The sequence below is a fragment of the Pleurodeles waltl genome, chromosome 9, assembly GCF_031143425.1.
Source record: "Pleurodeles waltl isolate 20211129_DDA chromosome 9, aPleWal1.hap1.20221129, whole genome shotgun sequence".
In the NCBI taxonomy this organism is placed as follows: Eukaryota; Metazoa; Chordata; class Amphibia; order Caudata; family Salamandridae; genus Pleurodeles; species Pleurodeles waltl.
In genome coordinates, this window is record NC_090448.1 from 1,181,871,264 (window position 1) to 1,181,894,221 (window position 22,958).

The following is a 22,958-nucleotide window of genomic DNA, read 5'->3' on the forward strand; positions in this document are numbered from 1 at the left end:
TCAGCCAAAGAGTATGACTTATGATCCTTCACAGAAATGCCAGCCCTTCCCTGAAGAACAAATGAGTGACTCCGTACCAATGTGTGACCAACAAGTTCTAGTCCAAACTATAAAAGCAGTGCTGCCTTTGTGCGCAAAAGGTCTTCTTGCTGTTTATAACCATTCTTCAGCCCAGAGAATCTTTTCCAGGACTTGGGAAACAGCACCTTTGAAACCATTCTTGAAAAAGATCCCCTAGGATCCACAAAACTAAAACAACTTCTGTTTAACCTCTTGTTCTTTTTGTGCGATTAGGTTAAAAAAAGGTCTTCTGAATCTGACAGGGGTGTGTGTGTGGGGGGGAAGGGGGGGATTGACAGGTTTCAGAATGGAATAAATGACCCTATTCACCCTCAGAGGCTAGTGGAAGGTGTGGTGCCGAATCTTTGCCCTGCTAGACTTTCAGCATCTTTCAACAGCATCAACCATAACATCGTTTACTGCAAGCTTAAATGCCTCTGGGAATTGTTCTAAATGGATCTCATCCTTAGGCAGAACACGAGTGGTGGCCAGGTCATCACTTTTCGTGGAACTCCAGAAATTGTGCTACTCAGTTCCAGATTTCTTTCCTTCAAATGTTCTGTGCAATCTCTACACGTGAGCCCTAGCATCATGACTTCACCAGACAAGGGCTGCATTTTCCATACACGTTGAAGATATGCTTCCCTTTCCATCAACCAACTGATGCCAGCTGCAAGGCCCTAACACGATGTTGCACTGTCTTTCCATCATGCAATGGTGGATTGCAATAAACTTTCTCAAACTAATTTCTATGAAAACAGACATTTTACATCACCCTCTCAGGTAAATTGAGGCACTGGTGCCCGCCGCCCCCAACCCACTACGGGCTTCACCCCAGTTGCAACTGAAATAGTCTAGTGTCTAAGCACCCATTTGGACCCAGTGCTTTATCAAGGCTCCACAGATCTCTACAGTTCCTGTCTCGTATTTTATTTATAATGAATACTTCCAAACATCCTTCCTTACAGCTACAAAAAACATCGGATCCACACTGTAAACGTGCTTATTCAGTAGAGACACAGTCTGTGCATACACGAGCTTCACCTGACATACATATGCATCGCGTCCCTCGTTCGGAGGGCTTTATGAGGATTACCCATTCGAGCCAGACGAAAGTTCAAAGCCCTGACCACACTTCAGAAGGTAAAACAAGACAGTCGTGCAAACCTCCTGTTCAACAAATGTCTTCCCAACATACTGCTGATCAGCTGGGAGACCAGGAGCAGTAACACAGGCAGACAGAGCATTTTCAGTCAAGGCAGCTGAGCTGCAGGAAGCTCTCCCACCTTCCCTGGGAGCAGAAAAAACTCTCCTACGTTTTAGGAGCAAATAAATACATTGCTTTATAACAACAATATTTTGAATACTATTTAGTTTCGACAGATTGTCTGGATCTTTTCTTTTCCGTGCATCTCCTAGATTTTGCATGATTTAGAGTAACCCTCCAGTGCACCAAGAAAATTTGACCAAAATGAGGCAAGTAGATAAAATGAAAAAACATTAATATAACATTCAGCATTTTATAATTTTACTTTATTTTTAATTTAAACTAGATTATTTAAAAAGAGAAGATAACTAAATTCAGTTAATGTTACCTTTCTAAGGGGCACCATCTCTTTGTAAAGGTACTCCAGGATGCTGAATAGGCTTATTAAGTCTATGTTAATCAGTAAACTATGTTTGATGATAGTGAGAAGGCAGGAAGTCCAGGGGGTGCAGAAAAAGGCAAAGGAATATAGAAAAAAAAGCTGGGGTCATGAAAACAATGAGGCAGGATGCTCCTACCATGCACTCAGAGTAACAGCCTGCTCACTTTACCAGCAGAGGCAGGGAACTGGGTCAAAGAGGCAGAAGGCACAGATAATGCACAAAAACAGACAACAGGTTAAGGTTCAGACATTGGGTTGAATCGATCAACAAAAAGAGGCAGCAGTTCAGAGTCTTCAGGGAAAGAAGTAGGGATTTCATATAAGGCACAGGGGAGGGAAGGCCTTCTGATGTGGCACAGAACATCATACCTCAATGTACGAGTTCAGAGTCACTGATCAAACTTCAATGTACGAGTTCAGAGTTACTGATTAGAGCTCAATGTACGAGTTCAGAGTCTCTGATCAGACCTCAATGTACGAGTTCAGAGTCACTGATCAGACCTCAATGTACAAGTTCAGAGTCACTGATCAGACCTCAATGTACGAGTTCAGAGTCACTAATCAGACCTCAATGTATGAGTTCAGAGTCACAGATCGGAACTCCTTGTGGGTGGGGGAGGGGGGGGGGGGGGGGGTTCAGGTCATCGGGGGTTGATCCCAGTGACATCACTTACTTTGCACTCCTCTTACCTGGAATAGCCACGGTGTCAGGATTCGCAGCGGTGGGATGAGCACCGGGGGAGGTGGAGACGTTTGGTTGTCCAGAGATATGCCAAGATTATCCCGGATCTGCAACAAAGCGCAAAACACTTTATAAACTGGTCTCCACTTCTATAGGACTAAGGTGGGTGGGGGATGGGGCAGAGATCTGCAGATCACGTGTATTAGGACAGCGGGCCTACATATGTGAAACTATCCTAGGGCATGTACCACAATGTCCTCAAAGCAGAGTTCACCTTCTATGGTCACACTTCACCTAACTCATTATTCATATAGAACCACTGTGGACACTCCTGGCAGCAGGGCGCATGGAGATCCTGGGCAATAACATGTTCAGAGGCTGCAATGTCTAAGGTGTTTTAATATGCACAGGATGAGCACCAGCCACTGATGCAAAGAGGGCATCACCTGGAGTGATATGCACAGGTGTTGTGACAAGGACGGGTGTAAGGCATGGGGGGGGGGTGACATAGGAGAGACTGCAATATGCATGTTCATGTACAACTACAAGAAAGGATGTTGGACATCTACTATCATTGAGTAACATGTAAGAGTCAGAACGCGAGGTCTCTGTCCACAGGGAGCATCACTTTAGCAGAAAGAGACCTTCTATTAATTTGGGACAGTCTGTAGTAGCGTGTATGTACCAGCTGCATATCTAAATACCTGGGTGTGTCTAGGGGTCTGCATCCCTGGGTGTCAGCAGGTCTATTTATATTCATTCGATTTCACAAATGCCAATTATCTGTTCAGGTGACTGCGATTTCCTGCCCATGTCTGTAAATGAGCCACAAGAAGAACGCAGGCATGCCCCAGGCGGAAACAGTACAATTACACTCATAGGAGTCTTGCCTTTGATGGGAGAAAGTCTTCCCTTGACCCATGTCTAAAACCATCCTAATGACCTTCTGGCAGTGCTGTGGGAAGAGAGAGAAGATGTCCCAAAAGCTAATTCAAAGCCCAGAATGTAAAAACTGCCAAGAGATCAGCAGATTTCCTACCTCGCCTCTAAGCTTGGGACCTCTCAGAAAGAATTCTAAAGCCTTCAATAACAAGTTACTTACCTTCAGTAACACCTTTCGTGGTAAAAAGTTCATCCTTCTGTGGATTCCTCACATTTTGAAAAACCCCAGGTATCAGACTGGATCCAGAAACTTGCATAACAATTCTCTTTCGCGCCCACAGGTGCTATTGTGCATTGTCATCATTCTATGTCATGCCGCGGATATGACATCAGAACCAGTACAAAGTCACCACCTGCTCACGCTAGCGTCAGTTTCTTTCTGAACTCTGGTCATGTCAATATATAGGGAGCCCATAGAAATCAATATGAAAAATTGTACAAAACGTTTTTGAGATGAAATCTTACTAAGGCTGGACTGAATGAGACAATTCCACAGATTGGGGAGGATTGAGGGCAAGTGACGTTTCTGCGGATGAATAGAGTCTCTGCCAGGAAAGGAGTTGCCAAAGGTAAGTAAGTTACTATTCTAATAGGGACTTTTATCTGCAGATTCCTCAACTTTTGAATAGATACCAAAGCAGACGCTCCCAGGTGGTGGGTCTGTGGAATGTCCCAGACAAGGAAAGCCTGCAGAACTGATCAGGCGAAAGGTGTGTCCCACTAGACGTGGCTATCCAGGCAGTAGTGCTTGGTGACCGTGTGGAGGTTCGTCCATGTAGCAGGCTGGCGAAATGTCCGAGACTAGCATACCGTGCTCCAGGGCAGAGGTAGCAGCCTTTGCTCTGGTGGAATGAACACACAAAACCTCTAGGGGCTGCTTTTTGGTTAGTCCACACAGATCTTAACTCACTACAGATGGTTCTTCTCTGTATTTCGTTGACCTTCTTTGTTCCAGAAAACGTGACAGACAGATGGTCATTCTGCTGAAATTCCCTGGTCCTCTCAAGGTAAAAGCTAAGGATCGGGCGATGCAGCCTTCCCTCCTTCAATGTATGAGGCGTGCGTAAAATGTTGGTAAGGTAGTGTGCTACCCGGCATTGAAGAGGGTGACTATTGTGGACAGGAATGCTGCCTTTGTTCAAAGGACTATTTTGCCTGGAACAATGTCAACCAATGCTGGAAGAGAAGACACGGTTTGAAGTTCAATCACCTGCCTGGCAGACGTTAGGGCAACGAGGACCACAGTTAGAAGCATAAGTAGGTGTAAAGGACTGCAGCATTATGAAGGATCAGGTGGAAACATATGGTTCAGCCCCTTCAAAAATCCATCAAAACAGGTGATCTGAAGAGTGACGGCTGATCCAGTAAATGTAACAGAGCCGAAACTGCGGAAAACTAACCTCAAACAATAGTCACAACAAGGTCTTGCTGGCCCAATGATAAACAAAACAGCAATTTCCAACCCTTCCAAGTCTGATGTGTGACAAGAACAACATCAGACAACAACCTTCTCCAGCATCCTGCATAGACAATCTTCGTAGAAGGACACCTAGCTGCCAGAATGGCACTAATCACGTCAGGTTGAAGATGAAGAGCCATTAAATGCTGCTGCTCATTCTGCGCGCGTGGAGGTGCAGGTTGCACAGATTTGGATGAAGGAGGCTGCTCTGCTGCTGCGATAGGAGATCTTCCAGAAGAGGCAGCTTCTGGCCAAGGTGCTCATGGCCAGAAGTTCCAGGTACTACACTGTCCTTGACCCATCCAGCGCCTCTAGGATGTCCCGGGCCTGGTCTGTATCCATCTTTTTCAGCACTCTGGGCAGTAGAAGGAGAGACAAAAAGACACAGGATTCCCGACTCCCAATGTTGAAGGAAGGTGCCTCGGAAGAAGGACTGCCTTGTGAACTCCAAAGAGCAAAAGCTTTGACACTGCACTCTCTACGGTGGCAAACAATTCAAGTCTGCGTTCTCACATTGATGGAAGACTTCCTGCATCACCTCCAAGCGTAACTGCTACTTGTGATCCTCTAAGGAAACGTCAACTGCGATTGTCCACCAAGGCATTTCAAGATTCTGCCAGGTGCTAGACAACCAGGGATATTCCCTGAATATTCGGCCACTTCCAGAGGCAAAGAGCCTCCAGTAAAAGGGCCCCCAACCTCACTATATCCAGTTTGTTGCAATACGATGGCAGTCCTGTTGTCTTTGACAAGCTGCACCCATTCTACCTTGATAGGTGGGAGGAACGGCTTCGTGCCAAGCAAATCCAGCTGGTTGATGTGGAAGCTTCTCTGGAGACCAGAGTCCTCTAATCTCCATCTCTCCTACATAACCACCCCAACCCAGTAACAATGCATTCATCAAGACCGTTATCTCTGGATGGGGTAGGATGAGAGGTCGGCCACCTGTCCAACTGCAGTTCAGCAACTACCGCTGCAAATCTTTGCAATCACCTCCGACTTCTTGATGGAATCTGACAGATATCCTTGGTGCAGAGATCACCGAGACATCGGATCACATTGTAGAGCCTTCATGTTCCACCTGGTGTGGTCCACAAGCAGAATGCAAGAGGTCAAAAGGGCCAGAAGTGTCAGATCTGCTCTCACTGAGACTCAGGCTGCAGGATGAAACATCGGAATCATAGCCTGAATATCCTGGACTCGCTGAAGTGGAGGGATGGCTCTGAAGAGCACAATATTCAGGACGGCTCCGACGTAGAGGAGCTGCTGTGAAGGAGTCCGGTGTGACTTTGGCATGTTGATGGAAAATTCCGGTGATGTCAATATGTCAGCCATCATCTGGAGGTGGCCTGCCACTGCTGAGGTGAGCCAGTCTTCAGTAGCCAGTGGCCAAGGTATGGGAATATTGGTATTCCCAATCTCCACAGATGTGCCCAGACCACCAATACTGTTGTGCACACTCGAAAGTGCACTGTTATGGCCAGAAGGGACCACCGAGAAGTAAAAAATGCTCCTGACCCATGTATAACCACAGGTATAAGGACATGTGTGTCTCACAAGCAAACCCAGGCTACAATCCAGTCTCCAGGTCCTATAGCAGCCGAAGTTTGGTCAGGGTGAGCATCTTATACTTGTCTTCCCCTAGGAGGAAGTTCAAAGGGTGAAGATCTAGGATGAGGTGAAGGCCTCAGTCCTTCTTGGTATCTCTTGCTGGCAGGGTTACCCCCACTCTTTGCCTGTTGTCAGTGAGCTTAGACTATTTTAATTGGAATCCTGCTAACCAGGACCTCAGTAAATCTTTGTCTCCTGGTCATTCACAGTTGCAGAGGGTTCTGCAGAAACTGGCTGCAGATGCTGTCAGGAAGACCACAGTGGGCGCAAGGGCTTCGTCTCTGGAGGGCTTGTGGACCACACGAACACCACTGGCCCACTTCAACATGGGTTAGGCAGCTCGGTGCAGTGGCAATGTCCACCATCTCGTTTGTGGCAGTCCCGGTGCTCTCAATTCTTTCTTGGGTGAATGCGGATACAGGGGAGCAGCTCCTCTACTCCAAGGGAGTCTTCTTGGTGATTTGCGAAGTACTGGCAGCTCTCCCAATTTCTTGGAGGCTGCGGCAGCAGGACAGGTCAGTTGCTCCTCAAGGGTCGGGTGCAGCAGGCAGGCAGGGTTGGTGCCAAGTCAGTTGTGCTCCTTAGTTCTCAGGTTCAGCAGAATTCTTGCCCACTCCTCCTTTTGTGTCCAATAAAGGTCTTTTTTCCTGGTCTCAGGTGTCCCCTAAATCCTCAATTTAGGGAATGTTAAGGGGGTGAAGGGTAGTAGCCAATGGGGTAATTACCTTTGGGCTCACTACATTTCCCCGTCCCCCAGATGACCACCTCCTGCGGGGAGTGGGCATCACCCTGTCCAGAATTCCTAAATCCCACCACACACAAGATGGCAACATTTCCTAAGTAGTGTCCACTTCAGGCTGGTCACCCTAGGGGTATCTCCAGCTGGAAGGGTGACGCCTCCCACATAGCTAATTTTTCCCCCTGTCCTGGTGCCACATGGGCCGGGGAAAGTCAGAATCCTCCTCTGATGAAAGCAAGTTCTGCATACCAAAGGCTTTGGACTACCTTCATTGGAATGCACATTTGCGGGTCATCCTGTTGGAAGGGGTGAATAAACACCCCAGTCAGACTGGCTTTTTTTCTGACCTCTAGAGAGCGTAGGCTCTCACTCTGATAGGTCAGATTCTCGTCTGTGGACGGCAGACTGGCCAGAACTGGTCAATGACCTCACCAGCAGCTGGTAGGTTTTCAGGGGGCACCTCTAAGGTGCCCTCTGTGTGCATGTGGATGCAACTAAATCTAGATGGGGCCGAATTCAAGAACTATAGGCCGATATCACTTCTTCCAGCTATGGCAAAAATAATTGACAAATATGTCAATACGCAAATTTCCAGCTTTCTTGAAGATCATAACATCCTGCATCCCATGCAAATGGGCTTTAGACCAGCCCACAGCCCAGAATCAGCTATGATAACTGTTACAGAAGAGGCTAGAAAACGGATGGATCAGGGACTGGCAACAGCTATCATAATGCTGGATTTAAGTGCCGCATTTGATATGGTTAATCATGGTCTCCTGATCCAAAGAATGGAAAAAGCTGGAATTAAAGGCCAGGCACTTAAATGGATGAGGTCTTTTCTTCAAAATAGATCCTTCCAGGCCTTAGATCGTTCTTTTTTGTCTGAACAGTTTAGATCACATTGTGGGGTACCCCAGGGCTCATCTTTTTATTATTTATATGGCTCCTCTTGCAGATTTAGTGGAACCTTTTGGTTTGTCCCTGATATCCTATGCCGATGACACGCAGTTGGTGGTGTCTTTTTCCTCGGTGAAGGTTGCAGATAATTTGGCTTTGCCAGCTTGCATGCAAGCTGTTTCGAGTTGGATGACTGACAGCAGGCTCCAACTCCACAAAGAAAAGACAGACATAATGTTCCTGGGAAAGCTTTCCAATCCGGCGAATAATATTCTGCCGGCTATCCAGCTGGAACATTTACCCCCTCCGAAAGATCATATTAAAGCTCTAGGAATTTGGTTAGATTCCAAACTAACACTAGAGTACCAAGCTAGGAAGCTCTCCGCCTCCTGTTTAGGATTATTAAGGTTACTTCGAAAGGGTATTGGTTTGCTTCCTCCCCTGGCCAGAAGACTTACGGTACAGGCCCTTATTTTATCTAGGCCTGACTATGGTAATAGTCTTTCAGGGCTCACCGGAATATGTGATTAAGAAATTGCAAACAGTACAAAATGCGGCTGCTCGGCTACTGTTTAACATGCCAAAGCATACATCGGCCAAGCAAGCTTTGACCACCCAGCATTGGCTGCCAGTAGGGAAAATAATTAAGTTTAAATCTTTGTGCATCTTTCACAGAGCCCTATATAATAGAGGCCCACATCAATTGAAAACTCTAGTTTCATTCTATGCCCCTACTAGAGCTCTAAGATCTTCTTCCAAAGCCTTAGTTGTGCTTCTTAAAGTAAAAAAAGCAAGATGGGGTGGTAGATCGCTGAAATACCAGGGAGCCAAACTGTGGAACTCACTTCCCCTCAACATCCGGGTGATTAGGCAGGAGTTGGAATTTCGGAAAGCCATTAAAACATGGCTTTTTAAAAAAAATTGTAATTATAATTCTTTATGTACCAGTATTTTCCTGCTTGCTATGAGGCTAGTGTCCTTTTCAGCGCCACGAAGCCTCCGGGTAGTTTGGCGCTATATAAAATGGAATAATATAACATAACATGTATTAATGAATCCATCACTGGAATCCGTGAGGGTTTATTAAGACGAGATGTTTGATACCAGTTTAAGAACTCGTATTGACCAGAGTCCAGCACATCTATTTAAAATGGCTTCCCTGTTCACTTACTATGTTTAAGAATCAACAACGACATAGCAGGGGCATATCTGCTTTTGCAGATATGCCCACACATGTAATATAATGCACCCTGCCCTAGGGCTGCAAGGCCTGTTGTAGGGGTGACTTGCAAATATTACATGCAGTGTTTAGCGGACATGGTACACAGTGTGTGCACCATGCTGTGCTTTCATTTTAGGGAGCAGCTTGTCACGCAGCCTGCAATGGCAGTCTGCATGAGTCTGGTGATGGGCCACTGAGACTGTCACAAGTTGTGCTGCACTCTCATGGCCCCTCTTCAGTACCCATGCCTTGGGTACCAGGGATATCATTTACTAGGGAATTACACAGGTACTAAAGGGCCTGGCTATTTGGGGATCAAGTGAACAGGTGTCTTGTTTTGGGCAAGCACCACTGGCACTGGGGCCCTGGTTAGCAGGATTCCAGTGGCATTCAAAGTTGTGCCAAAAAAACAAAAAAAAACATGCAAAAAGTGGGGGATACAGCAACTAGAACCCAGCTTTCTAAAAGTATGTTAGGCTTACTTTAGGGACAAGATTTTGAAAATTGCTCCTGTTTTAATTTGAATGAGGATACTTTTTGGATCCTTTGCAGAGTGGCTTCTGGAGCGGCCCCTGCACTGAAGCTGCTTTGCTAGCTGGTATTGATGCCATCGCTTGTCAGGTAGATTAGGGAGGTTCTGCCATCTTGGTGCTGTTGGATCTTTCAGTGGCGTTTGACAATGTGTCCCCCTCCCGCCTGGTTCATAGACTGCGCCAGGCAGGATTGAAGGACACAGTCCTGGTCCTTATGGAGTCCTTTCTTGCTAACAGGTCTCACACTGAGTTGTGAGCACTTTAGGGCGCATTTTTTACAGCTACCTTGTGGGGTTCCTCTCTCGGCTTTCAAGTACTATACTACACAGACGATACCTGCATCACTGTTTTAATATCAGAGGACATACCTGAGGTTGATGAAATGTTCAATGCTCTATGACTTACGAACAATTGGATGAAAGAGAACTGGTTGAAACTGAATGCCGACAAGACAGAGATCCTTATTTTTGGATAGCAAATGTTGGTGTAGTCCAAACTGTGGTTACCAGAGTTTTGCACCCCCTATCTCTTCCGGTCATGGAGTCTAAAAATTTAGGGGTGATTTTTGACACTTCCCTTTGATATTCAGGCCAAGAGGATTGTGAGCTCCTGTTTTCTTCATTATCAAAACTTTAAAAGAGGTATTTCCCCTCATACCAGCCGAGCTCAGAGCTGCAGTGGTCATCACACTCATTACATCGCGCCTTGACTACTGAAATTCTCTGTACTCAAATATTAATAAAGTCAACTCTGAATAGACTTCAGACTATGCAGAATGTGGTCTGCATTGGCTGCCAGTCAAGAAGCATATGACCTCCGAAGCCCTCTGTCTGGTATACACTGCCCTTCATCGCCAGGGACAACTGCCCCTGAGAACGGCCTTCCACTGGCATAATTTCAATAGACATCTGAGGTCTGCCTCTCTGAAGAAGGAAGAAATACCTAGATTTCGAAAAGCCAGGGGGGGCAGGAGTCCTGTTGCGGGTCTAACCTCCCATGCTGCCTTTCATAAGCAGCTGAAAACCTGACTTTTCTCCCTTCCGTGATGGATGGGTCTGGTCTCCTCTTGTGTGGTCACTCTTCCTCTTTGCTAGTGCTTTAACACCCTGGAGCATAATGAGCTCTATACATTTTTGGAAATACAAAAACACAGAATAAGCAGATACCCTAAGCTACTGTCCATAAGAACATCAATGCTGATAGAAGACCTTACTTACAGTTTCGCAGACAAGGCTGGCAGTCACAGACATGTGGTCTGCCAAGTTATAAGTGTATTATAGGCAATGCTACCTGTACTACAATAGCAGGCATATTTTGAGAGTGCCCTGCCTACCAAACTCTACATAAGACCTCAGATAACTTCAATTGACAGGACTAAGATCTGCCATTGGCTGCAGGACCAAAGCCCTGCACCCATGACCATCGTCGACGCATTCTTGTTTCCAAACATCTACATTCTAGTTCTACAATGCTGCTGGTTGCCCACCTTCTGTCTGAGCATTACATTCGTCAACTCTGTCAACGGACATAGTTTTACACAAAGTTACAGTCAATTATCGTGTGCAATGCTCCAGCCTTCATCTCCTCTGCTTGACCACAATGGTGTGCCAGGGCTACCATATGCGTATTCGTTTTTCACAGTCTGCGAGTTAAGATGTACCGAGATGTGGCACCGGTGCAGTACATTAAGTGTTTACTACTTCGGCCCACTTCTCCACCAGCAAGTGGCTTCCAAGCCCTTCCTGGGTAAAAGACCTCTGGGCTCCTCCCCGTTGGGGGACCACCAGGCTGCCTACCCTAGTGTGAGCACCCCATGCTCCAACTTGTGTGGAAAGAGGCTTGTTCCAATCCATGGAATCACCATTTGCACGTTTTGGACATCGGATGTTGCCTCACCTTTGCCAGATTTTGCCACAGCTCACACAGGTAATCAAACACCTGTGCATGGATCTCTGGGTTGGCAATGTTATTCACATCTCCCAAGATTCCAAGCATCCTGCGCCACATAACGGTGGAGACATCAGCGTGCCAGCCGGTCAGGCTGCCCCCCGCCATCACACTACAGCACTCTAACTGGAAGTCACTGGTCTCTACAAGAGGGGAGAGAAAGAGGGGAGAGAAAAAGGGATGGTTAGATACATATAGATGGCAAGAGAACGTAAAGAGGATGAAGTCATCATTGTCAAGTGATAAACAAATACCTTAAGGGGCACGAGAATACATGTCTGAAAGTGATTGGAGAACTCCACAGAGAGGAGCAACAAAAATGATGTTGGTATGAGAATGTCTCATTGTAGAAATACAATGTGCGGAGGTGGCAGCCATGCTGGAGTTTTAAAACCTCAGAGAGGCGAAAAAAAAAAGAATAAATGACTTAGAAAAAGACCCCAAAGAGGTGGGTGGATGTAAGACGCTGGCTCTCTATATAGGGCACTAAGACGAAGTACACTGTGCAGAGTGTCCAGTGGATCCCCAGAGGCAGAAATAGATGGGTCTAGTGCTCTATTCGTGGTAGTGTGGGCGAGCAACTAGGCATATCAAGGAGTCGTGTTGAGCATTTGTTGTACTCACAGAGGCAATAAATCAGACACACTCAAAGAATAAATCCGACACCAATTTAGAAAAATAACAGTTGCTTTTATATATGCTTTGAACTAAAGAACTTCATTACAAGGTAAGCAGTTTTTACATTAAAAATACTTTTGAGTTTCAAAAATCAACAGTGCAATTTTCAGAGTCTTCAATGTTAACCTAAAGAAGAAAAATAAGAATGGAGTTTTTCAGGTAACTACAATTTACAAATCCAGTCTTCAGGGTTTTAGGTCAACACCAGGCAAGGTTCAAGTTACCCCAGGAGTGTACCCACAGGGGCACAGGAGCAGCCGGGTGCAAAGGTCAAACTCGTGTGCCCAATGTTATCTGATGGAGACTGGGGGTGAATGAAGATGTGCTGCTCACAGGTAAGTAAAACCTGTGTCTGAGGTTGGTCTCCTAGGGTTGAGATAGGCACGGGGGTGCACAAGGCAGCACCAAACTTGTTCCCTCAGCGGCACAGGGGTGGCCGGGTGACGAGTGACAACACAGCGTCGGGCGCCTAATGTTATCCAAAGGAGACCAGGTTCAGAAACAGCCTTCAGCCTCTAGCCAGGAGGCTGGGTGAGGACAACCCACAGCTGAACAGGTACGCACAGATGCCAGGGATACAGACGGTCCAGCTTCTCATGGTCCAGGGGCTCCTGGTGCAGGGGGGTGTTTTGGTGGTGGAAGAAGCTTGCAGAGCAGGTCACGGTCAGGGGAAGTCCTCGGATTGAAGCTGTAGGCGTCGTTGTGGAGTCCGGCAGGGGCCAGCTCACACTGGACTCTTGCTCAGAAGTGCTGGGGAACCTGGGGAGCCGGGGCATAAGGTGTAGAGGTGGTTCTAGAGGCGGTTTCGCAGTTCCTCAGACAGACGACTTCTTCTTTGAAGTTGGTTTCTTTTGGACAGGTCCGTGTTCATGGGAGATCTTGTTCTTTATCGAAGGAAGGCTTTGAAGGCCACTGGGCTACAAGTCATCTTTTGGAGCAGGTGCTTTGAGGGCTGCAGACATGCCGGTAGGGCTGGGACCAATCAGTTTGTGTCTTCAGTTTTCACTGCTGGTGTGACTTCTGTGGTGTCTGGCTCCTCTTAGGTCGGCAGGAATCAGAGTTCCGGGGTTCAGGGGTGCCACCTAAATACTGAATTTAGAGCTGTTGGAAGGTGTGCAGGTGGTAGCCAATGGGCTACTCACCTTTAGGATGACTACACCCTTCCTAGGATGCCTTCCTTTTGGAAGTGGGCATAGCCCTAACTGTATTGGCCTAATTCCTTCCACACAAGATGGAGGATTTTAAAAAGTAGTGTCCACTTCAGCTCATCCACCTTGGGGTGGGACTGTCATTAAGTGGGAGCTCCACATAATTTAACTAATTTCCTTGCCAGTCCTGCTGCCAAAAGTGGGGTCAGGAACTGGGCGTCTGCCTTCTTTACAATTGAAAGAGGTCTGGGTCGCATTTCAAAGGTGGCAAGGCCTTTGAAGCTCCCTGCTCTGGAATGTCCATCCTGCCTGGGAGAGGAAGTCACACCTCTGTCCAGAGCAGGCCTTTGTTCTGAGCCCTCGAGAGCATTGGCTCTCACCTCAGCAGGGACCAAGCTCTGTCTACGGTGGCAGTGCTGGTCCAAGATGGCTGCACTGGTTTTGACCAGTCAGTGCCCACGTTCATTCACTGGGGTCAGTGAGGGTTTATTAATACGAGACGTTCAATATCAAACATCCCTGTTGTCAGCGAAGCCATCATGTAGACGGGGAACTCGTGATGACTAGTGTCCAGCACATGTACTTAAAATGGCTTCACTGTTCAATTACTGTGTCTGAGAATTGACAAAGGCATAGCAGGGGCATATCTGCTCATGCAGGTATGCCCTCACATGTAATATAATGCACCCTGCCTTTAGGGCTGGAAGACCTGCTAGAGGAGTGACTTATATACATTGCATGTAGTGTAAAGGGGATAGAGCACACAGGCTGTGTGCCATGTCATGTTTTAATTTTAGTTTGGTGTAGAATAGTTGTAGGAAGTTGGCTCTGTATGCACTATTTCAAAGTAAGGAATAGTATGCACAGAGTCCAAGGGTTCCCCTTAGAGGTACGATAGTGGCAAAAAGGGATAATACTAATGCTCTATTTTGTGGTAGTGTGGTCGAGCAGTAGGCTTATCAAAGGAGTAGTGTTGAGCATTTGTTGTACATACACAGGCAATAAATGAGGAACACACACTCAAAGACAATTCCAGGCCAATAGGTTTTTGTATAGAAAAATATATTTTCTTAGTTTATTTTAAGAACCACAGGTTCAAGATTTACATGTAATACTTCAAATGAAAGGTATTGCAGGTAGGTACTTTAGGAACTTTGAATTAGCAAAATAGCATATACAGTTTTCACATAAATCACACATAGCTATTTTAAAACTAGACGGTGCAATTTTCAACAGTTCCTGGGGAAGTAAGAGTTTGTTAGTTTTTGCAGGTAAGTAAACCACCTACGGGGTTCAAGTTTGGGTCCAAGGTAGCCCACCGTTGGGGGTTCAGAGCAACCCCAAAGTTACCACACCAGCAGCTCAGGGCCGGTCAGGTGCAGAGGTCAAAGTGGGGCCCAAAACGCATAGGCTTCAATGGGGAAGGGGGTGCCCCGGTTCCAGTCTGCCAGCAGGTAAGTACCCGCGTCTTCGGAGGGCAGACCAGGGGGGTTTTGTAGGGCACCGGGGGGGGACACAAGTCCACACAGAAAGTACACCCTCAGCGGCACGGGGGCGGCCGGATGCAGTGTGCAAACAAGCGTCGGGTTTGTAATAGAAAGCAATGGGAGACCAAGGGGTCTCTTCAGCGATGCAGGCAGGCAAGGGGGGGCTCCTCGGGGTAGCCACCACCTGGGCAAGGGAGAGGGCCACCTGGGGGTCGCTCCTGCACTGGAGGTCGGATCCTTCAGGTCCTGGGGGCTGCGGGTGCAGTGTCCCTACCAGGCGTCGGGTTTTTGGAAGCAGGCAGTCCCGGTCAGGGAGAGCCTCGGGATTCCCTCTGCAGGCGTCGCTGTGGGGATTCAGGGGGGTCAACTCTGGTTACTCACGGTCTCACAGTCGCCGGGGAGTCCTCCCTGAAGTGATTGTTCTCCACAAGTCGAGCCGGGGGCGTCGGGTGCAGAGTGCCAAGTCTCACGCTTCAGGCGGGAAACGCACGTTGTTTCAAAGTTGCTTCTTTGTTTCAAAGTTGCAGTCTTTGGTGAACAGGGCCGCTGTCCTCAGGAGTTCTTGGTCCTTCTAGAGCAGGGCAGTCCTCTGAAGATTCAGAGGTCGCTGGTCCCTCGGGAAACCGTCGCTGGAGCAGTGTCTTTAGAAGGGGGGGAGACAGGCCGGTAGAGCTGGGGCCAAAGCAGCTGGTGTCTCCGTCTTCTCTGCAGGGTTTTTCAGCTTAGCAGTCCTCTTCTTCTAGGAACTCAGATTCCTGCAACCTAAGGTTCTGGGGAGCCCTTAAATACTAAATTTAAGGGCGTGTTTAGGTCCGGGGGGTTAGTAGCCAATGGCTACTAGCCCTGAGGGTGGGTACACCCTCTTTGTGCCTCCTCCCTGAGGGGAGGGGGCACATCCCTAATCCTATTGGGGGAATCCTCCATCTGCAAGATGGAGGATTTCAAAAAGTCAGAGTCACCTCAGCTCAGGACACCTTAGGGGCTGTCCTGACTGGCCAGTGACGACTCCTTGTTTTTCTCATTATTTCCTCCGGCCTTGCCGCCAAAAGTGGGGCCGTGGCCGGAGGGGGCGGGCAACTCCACTAGCTGGAGTGCCCTGTGGTGCTGTAACAAAGGGGTTGAGCATTTGAGGCTCACCGCCAGGTGTTACAGTTCCTGCAGGGGGAGGTGTGAAGCACCTCCACCCAGTACAGGCTTTGTTACTAGCCACAGAGTGACAAAGGCACTCTCCCCATGTGGCCAGCAACATGTCTGGTGTGTGGAAGGCTGCTAGAACTAGTCAGCCTACGCGGATAGTCGGTTTAGGTTTCAGGGGGCACCTCTAAGGTGCCCTCTGGGGTGTAAGTTACAATAAAATGTACACTGGCATCAGTGTGCATTTATTGTGCTGAGAATTTTGATACCAAACTTCACAGTTTTCAGTGTAGCCATTATGTTGCTGTGGAGTTCGTGCATGACAGACTCCCAGACCATATACTCTTATGGCTACCCTGCACTTACAATATCTAAGGTTTTGCTTAGACACTGTAGGGGCACAGTGCTCATGCACGTGTGCCCTCACCTATGGTATAGTGCACCCTGCCTTAGGGCTGTAAGGCCTGCTAGAGGGGTGACTTATCTATACTGCATAGGCAGTGTAAGGTTGGCATGGCACCCTGAGGGGAGTGCCATGTCGACTTACTCGTTTTGTCCTCACTAGCACACACAGGCTGGTAAGCAGTATGTCTGTGCTGAGTGAGGGGTCCCCAGGGTGGCATAAGACGTGCTGCATCCCTTAAAGACCTTCCCTGGCATCAGGGCCCTTGGTACCAGGGGTACCAGTTACAAGGGACTTACCTGGATGCCAGGGTGTGCCAATTGTGTAAACAAAAGTACAGATTAGGGAAACAACACTGGTGCTGGGGGCTGGTTAGCAGGCCTCAGCACACTTTCAAATCAAAACTTAGCATCAGCAAAGGCAAAAAGTCAGGGGGTAACCATGCCAAGGAGGCATTTCCTTACAATAGTTACCCCCACATTTTGCATGGTGTCAGAGTGTTTAGACTGTAGCTCACTGCGATCCTGCTAGCCAGGACCTCAGTGACTCTGTTGCCTCCTCTAAACTTGGTTGCTGGTAAGCTTTCTACACCCACACTTAGCATACTGGTGCCCCCATGTACGTCCCTAGAATATGGTACTGTGGTACCCAGGGCATTGGTACACCAGGGGTCCCACATAAGCTGGAGCATGCCACCCATGGGAGTCCATGTAAATTGTCTATAAGCCTGCCATCCAACCCAATGAACATCTTGCATGGAGGTCAGGACATGTACGAGATGCCACAGGTACATCATGGTGTTCGCCCCCTGGGATAAACCCACATTGATCTTCATAGACAAGTGCCCCCATCCTGAGCAAAAGCCTGATGGCGGTCCCATTTAGCATGGGGAGGGACCTGTGTGAGGCAATTTTCCCAGGATCCTTATTTGGCTTGGGGACCGTAATAATTATGGCTTTCCGCATGGTTGCAGGGAGACTGCCACTGCCAAAGGCTTCCAGGTATACCTCAAAGAGTTTGTCTGTGAGGATGTCAGCATAAGCCTAATATAAGTCGGATGGATAGTCTTATCCCATGGCCAGGCCATTGATAGCAGCCAACATCTCTGCGTGTGCGAGCTGCATTTCCAGCCCTGCCCTGTCTGCTGTTGAGAGTCTGGACATGGGGAGGTCGGTCAGAAATGAAAATGTCACTTACCCAGTGTACATCTGTTCGTGGCATTAGTCGCTGCAGATTCACATGTGTGGCACAGTCCGCTGCCTGGTGTTGGGCTCGGAGTATTACAAGTTGTTTTTCTTCGAAGAAGTCTTTTTTGGTCACGGGACCGAAGGACTCCTCCCTCCTCGGCTCCATTGCGCATGGGCGTCGACTCCATCTTAGATTGTTTTCCCCGCAGAGGGTGAGGATGGAGTTGTTTGGTATAAATAGTGCCCATGCAATGGAGTGAATATGTATGTACGTTAAGAGTTTCTAATAATTATTTACAAATGTTCAGATGTTTAAGATTTATGATCTACTTCTAAACGGCTACAGGCTTCCCGGGGAGGTGGGAGGGTACATGTGAATCTGCAGCGACTAATGCCACGAACAGATGTACACTGGGTAAGTGACATTTTCAGTTCGATGGCATATGTTGCTGCAGATACACATGTGTGGCATAGACTATAAAGCAGTTACCTCCCCTAAATGCGGTGGTTTAGCCTGTAGGAGTTGAAGTAGTTTGGAATAATGTTCTTAGTACAGCTTGGCCCACTGTAGCTTGTTGTGCATTTAGTACGTCTACACAGTAGTGTTTAGTAAACGTATGAGGCGTAGACCAGGTTGCAGCCTTACATATTTCGCTCATAGGAATGTTTCCTAGAAAGGCCATTGTAGCACCTTTCTTTCTGGTTGAGTGTGCCTTTGGTGTAATAGGCAATTCTCTTTTGGCTTTAAGATAGCATGTTTGAATGCATCTGACTATCCATCTAGCAATGCCTTGTTTAGAGATTGGATTTCCTATGTGTGGTCTTTGAAAAGCTATGAACAGTTGTTTTGTTTTCCTGATTAGCTTTGTTCTGTCAATGTAATACATTAGTGCTCTTTTGATGTCTAATGTATGTAGTGCCCTTTCAGCCACAGAATTTGGTTGTGGGAAGAACACTGGCAATTCTACTGTTTGATTTAAATGGAATGGTGAGATTACTTTTGGCAGAAATTTTGGATTTGTTCTTAGAACTATTTTATTGTTGTGTATTTGAATAAATGGTTCTTGTATGGTAAATGCCTGTATTTCACTTACTCTTCTGAGGGATGTGATTGCAATGAGAAATGCGACCTTCCAGGTTAGATATTGCATTTCACAGGAATGCATGGGTTCGAAAGGTGGACCCATGAGTCTTGTTAAGACGATGTTAAGATTCCATGAAGGAACTGGTGGTGTTCTTGGTGGTATAATTCTTTTTAGCCCTTCCATGAATGCTTTAATAACTGGTATTCTAAATAGAGACGATGAATGAGTAGTTTGTAGGTAAGCAGATATTGCTGCGAGGTGTATTTTTATAGATGAAAAAGCGAGATTTGCTTTTTGCAAATGTAGTAAGTATCCTACTATGTCTTTAGTAGAGGCATGTAATGGTTGTATTTGATTGGAATGGCAGTAGTAAACAAATCCTTTCCACTTAGATGCATAGCAGTGTCTAGTGGAAGGTTTTCTAGCTTGTTTTATGACCTCCATGCATTCTTGTGTGAGGTCTAAGTGTCCGAATTCTAGGATTTCAGGAGCCAAATTGCCAGATTCAATGATGCTGGGTTTGGATGCCTGATCTGTTGTTTGTGTTGTGTTAACAGATCTGGCCTGTTGGGTAGTTTGACATGCGGTACTAGTGAAAGGTCTAGTAGAGTTGTATACCAAGGTTGTCTTGCCCATGTGGGTGCTATCAGTATGAGTTTGAGTTGGTTTTGACTCAACTTGTTTACTAGATATGGAAGGAGAGGGAGAGGGGGAAAAGCATACGCAAATATCCCTGACCAACTCATCCATAGAGCATTGCCTTGTGATTCGCGGTGTGGGTACCTGGATGCGAAGTTTTGGCATTTTGAGTTTTCTTTTGTTGCGAACAAATCTATGTGGGGTGTTCCCCAAATTTGAAAGTACTTGTTCAGAACTTGGGGGTGAATTTCCCATTCATGGACTTGTTGGTGGTCTCGCGAAAGGTTGTCTGCTAGTTGGTTTTGTATTCCTGGAATAAATTGTGCTATTAGGCGAATGTTGTTGTGAATCGCCACCGGCCAAATTCTTTGTGTTAGGAGGCACAATTGGGTTGAGTGTGTTCCTCCTTGTTTGTTTAAATAATACATTGTTGTCATGTTGTCTGTTTTGACAAGAATGTATTTGTGTGTTATTATGGGTTGGAAGGCTTTTAACGCTAGAAATACTGCTAACAGTTCTAGGTAATTGATATGAAATTTTGTTTCGTGTATATCCCATTGTCCTTGAATGCTGTGGTGATTGAGGTGTGCTCCCCACCCTGTCATGGAAGCATCTGTTGTTATAACGTATTGAGGCACTGGGTCCTGAAATGTCCGCCCTTTGTTTAAATTTTTGCTGTTCCACCATAGAAGCGAGAGGTATGTTTGGCGGTCTACCAACACCAGATTTTGAAGTTGACCCTGTGACCATTGTGATGCTAGACACTGTTGTAAGGGTCGCATGTGTAGTCTTGCGTTTGGGACAATGGCTATGCATGATGACATCATGCCTAGAAGTTTTAGCACATGTTTTGCTTGTATCTTTTGGTTTGGAAACATAGCACTTATTACCTTGTGGAATGCCTGCACTCTTTGTGGACTTGGAGTGGCAATTCCTTTTGATGTGTTGATGGTTGCTCCTAGATATTGTTGTGTTTGACACAGTTCTAGGTGTGATTTTGTATAGTTGATGGAAAACCCCAGTTTGTGAAGGGTTTGTATGACAAATGTGGTGTCGTTTGCGCATTTCTTTACTGTGTTGGTCTTGATTAGCCAATCGTCTAGGTAAGGGAACACATGTATCTGTTGTCTCCTGATGTGTGCTGCTACTACTGCTAGACATTTTGTGAACACTCTTGGTGCAGTTGTTATTCCGAATGGCAACACCTTGAATTGGTAATGTATTCCTTTGAATACGAACCGTAGGTACTTTCTGTGAGAAGGGTGTATTGGTATATGAAAGTACGCATCCTTTAGGTCTAATGTGGTCATGTAATCTTGCTGTTTGAGCAGTGGAATGATGTCTTGTAGTGTGACCATGTGAAAATGGTCCGATATGATGTAGGTATTTAGTGTCCTGAGATCTAATATTGGTCTTAATGTTTTGTCTTTTTTTGGAATTAGAAAGTACAGGGAGTAAACTCCTGTGTTTTTTTGTTGTACTGGTACTAACTCTATTGCATCCTTTTGCAGTAGTGCTTGAACTTCTAGTCCTAAAAGTTCTAAATGTTGTGGTGACATTTTGCGTGTTTTGGGGGGGATGTTTGGTGGGAAGTTGTGGAATTCTATGCAATAGCCATGTTGGATTATTGCTAATACCCAATTGTCTGTTGTAATCTGTTGCCAAGATTGGTAGAATTGGCTTAGTCTTCCCCCCACTGGTGTTGAGTGAAGGGGTTGCGTGACTTGAAAGTCACTGTTTAGGTGGAGGTGTTTTTGGAGTCTGGAATCTTCCCCTACTCCTTGGGAATTGACCCCCCCGATATCCCCTGAAACCTCCCCTTTGGAAGGAACCCTGATATGGTGTGGTTCTTGTTTGTTGGCTGGTGGTGTCTGTGGGTTGGCCACGAAACCCCCCTCTAAATTGAGTTTTTCTGAAAGAGCCTCTGCTCTGCGGGGAGTAGAGTGCGCCCATGGCCTTGGCCGTGTCTGTGTCCTTTTTAAGTTTTTCAATGGCTGTATCCACTTCAGAGCCAAAAAGTTGTTTCTCGTTGAAGGGCATATTAAGGACAGCCTGCTGGATTTCAGGTTTGAAGCCTGAAGTGCGTAGCCAAGCGTGTCTCCTTATGGTGACAGCAGTGTTGACTGTTCTTGTTGCAGTATCGGCTGCGTCTAGTGAAGAGCGGATTTGATTGTTTGAGATCGTTTGTCCCTCTTCCACTATTTGCTGCGCCCTTTTTTGGTATTCCTGGGGAAGATGGTCTACGAGAAGTTGCATCTCGTCCCAGTGTGCTCGGTCATATCTGGCCAGCAGCGCTTGTGAATTTGCGATGCGCCACTGGTTGGCTGCCTGTGATGCTACTCTTTTCCCTGCCGCATCAAATTTTCGGCTTTCTTTGTCCGGAGGTGGGGCGTCGCCAGATGTATGTGAATTTGCTCTCTTGCGAGCTGCCCCTACTACCACGGAGTCAGGTGGTAACTGCGAAGTAATAAACACTGGGTCTGTGGGTGGTGGTTTGTATTTCTTATCCACCCTTGGGGTGATGGCTCTTGATTTTACGGGCTCTTCAAAAATTTGTTTTGCGTGCCGTAACATCCCTGGTAGCATTGGGAGACATTGATATTGGCTGTGTGTAGCCGAGAGGGTGTTAAATAAAAAATCATCCTCTATAGGATCGGAATGCAGTTGGACATTGTGGAATTCTGCTGCCCTAGCCACCAGTTGCGAGTATGAGGTACTGTCCTCTGGCGGTGACGGCTTTGTGGGGTATGACTCGGGATCATTGTCCGGCACTGGGGTGTCATACAGGTCCCAAGCGTCTTGATCCTGATCGTCATGACTTATGGTAGTTTGCGCTGGTGAGTGCATTTGTGGCGGTGTTTGTGCCGGCGATGCCTGTGGTGGAGAGGGCGGAGGCGTGACTTTTTTAACCACTTTGGCTTGTGGTTGTGCGTCATCCTTTGGAAGTTCGATCCTTCTTTTCCTCATGATTGGGGGAAGGGTTGATATCTTCCCTGTGTCGTGCTGGATGTACAGTCTCTTTTGTGTGTAGTCCGATTCTACACTTTGGAGCTCTTGTCCAAATCTGTGCATTTGGCCACTTATTCCTTGTTCCTCTGAGTAGGATGAAGGTGTGGTATTTTTCGGCGCCGAGAGAGAATCTTTTTTCGGTTTCGGCACCGACAGAATTTTTGTTCCTTTCGGCATGGATTCTCGGTGCCGATGTTTTTCGGTGCCGGTATCTTGTTTTTGTCTCTCGGAGCCGCTTTCTCGGCTCCGAGGTTGCTCCATGGCGGTCCCTCGACCGGAGTCGGGTGTCTTCGCTATGGGCGTGCCCTTTTTCGGCGCCTTCGACGGGTCGCCTGTTTTATGGGTCGAGCCATGGCCTGTTGGCAGTGGCGTCCCCTGGGCTTTCGGTTTGTCGATGGATTTACTTTTCGACGTCTTACTCACAGTTTGTTGCTGTTGTTCGACGTC

General features: G+C 47.0%; 1 protein-coding gene across 7 annotated transcripts in view; it reads right to left on the bottom strand.

The window, feature by feature from the left end:
- Positions 1 to 22,958, bottom strand: part of RALGAPA1 (Ral GTPase activating protein catalytic subunit alpha 1) — a 623,631-nt gene that overhangs the window by 342,885 nt on the left and 257,788 nt on the right. For all 7 annotated transcript variants that reach the window (XM_069209127.1, XM_069209123.1, XM_069209128.1 and 4 more), the window contains 2 exons: positions 11,691 to 11,884; positions 2,400 to 2,498 (listed from right to left, as the gene is read on the bottom strand). In XM_069209127.1, the coding sequence (XP_069065228.1) occupies positions 2,400 to 2,498; positions 11,691 to 11,884 (293 nt within the window). The remainder of the gene's footprint in view (positions 1 to 2,399; positions 2,499 to 11,690; positions 11,885 to 22,958) is intronic.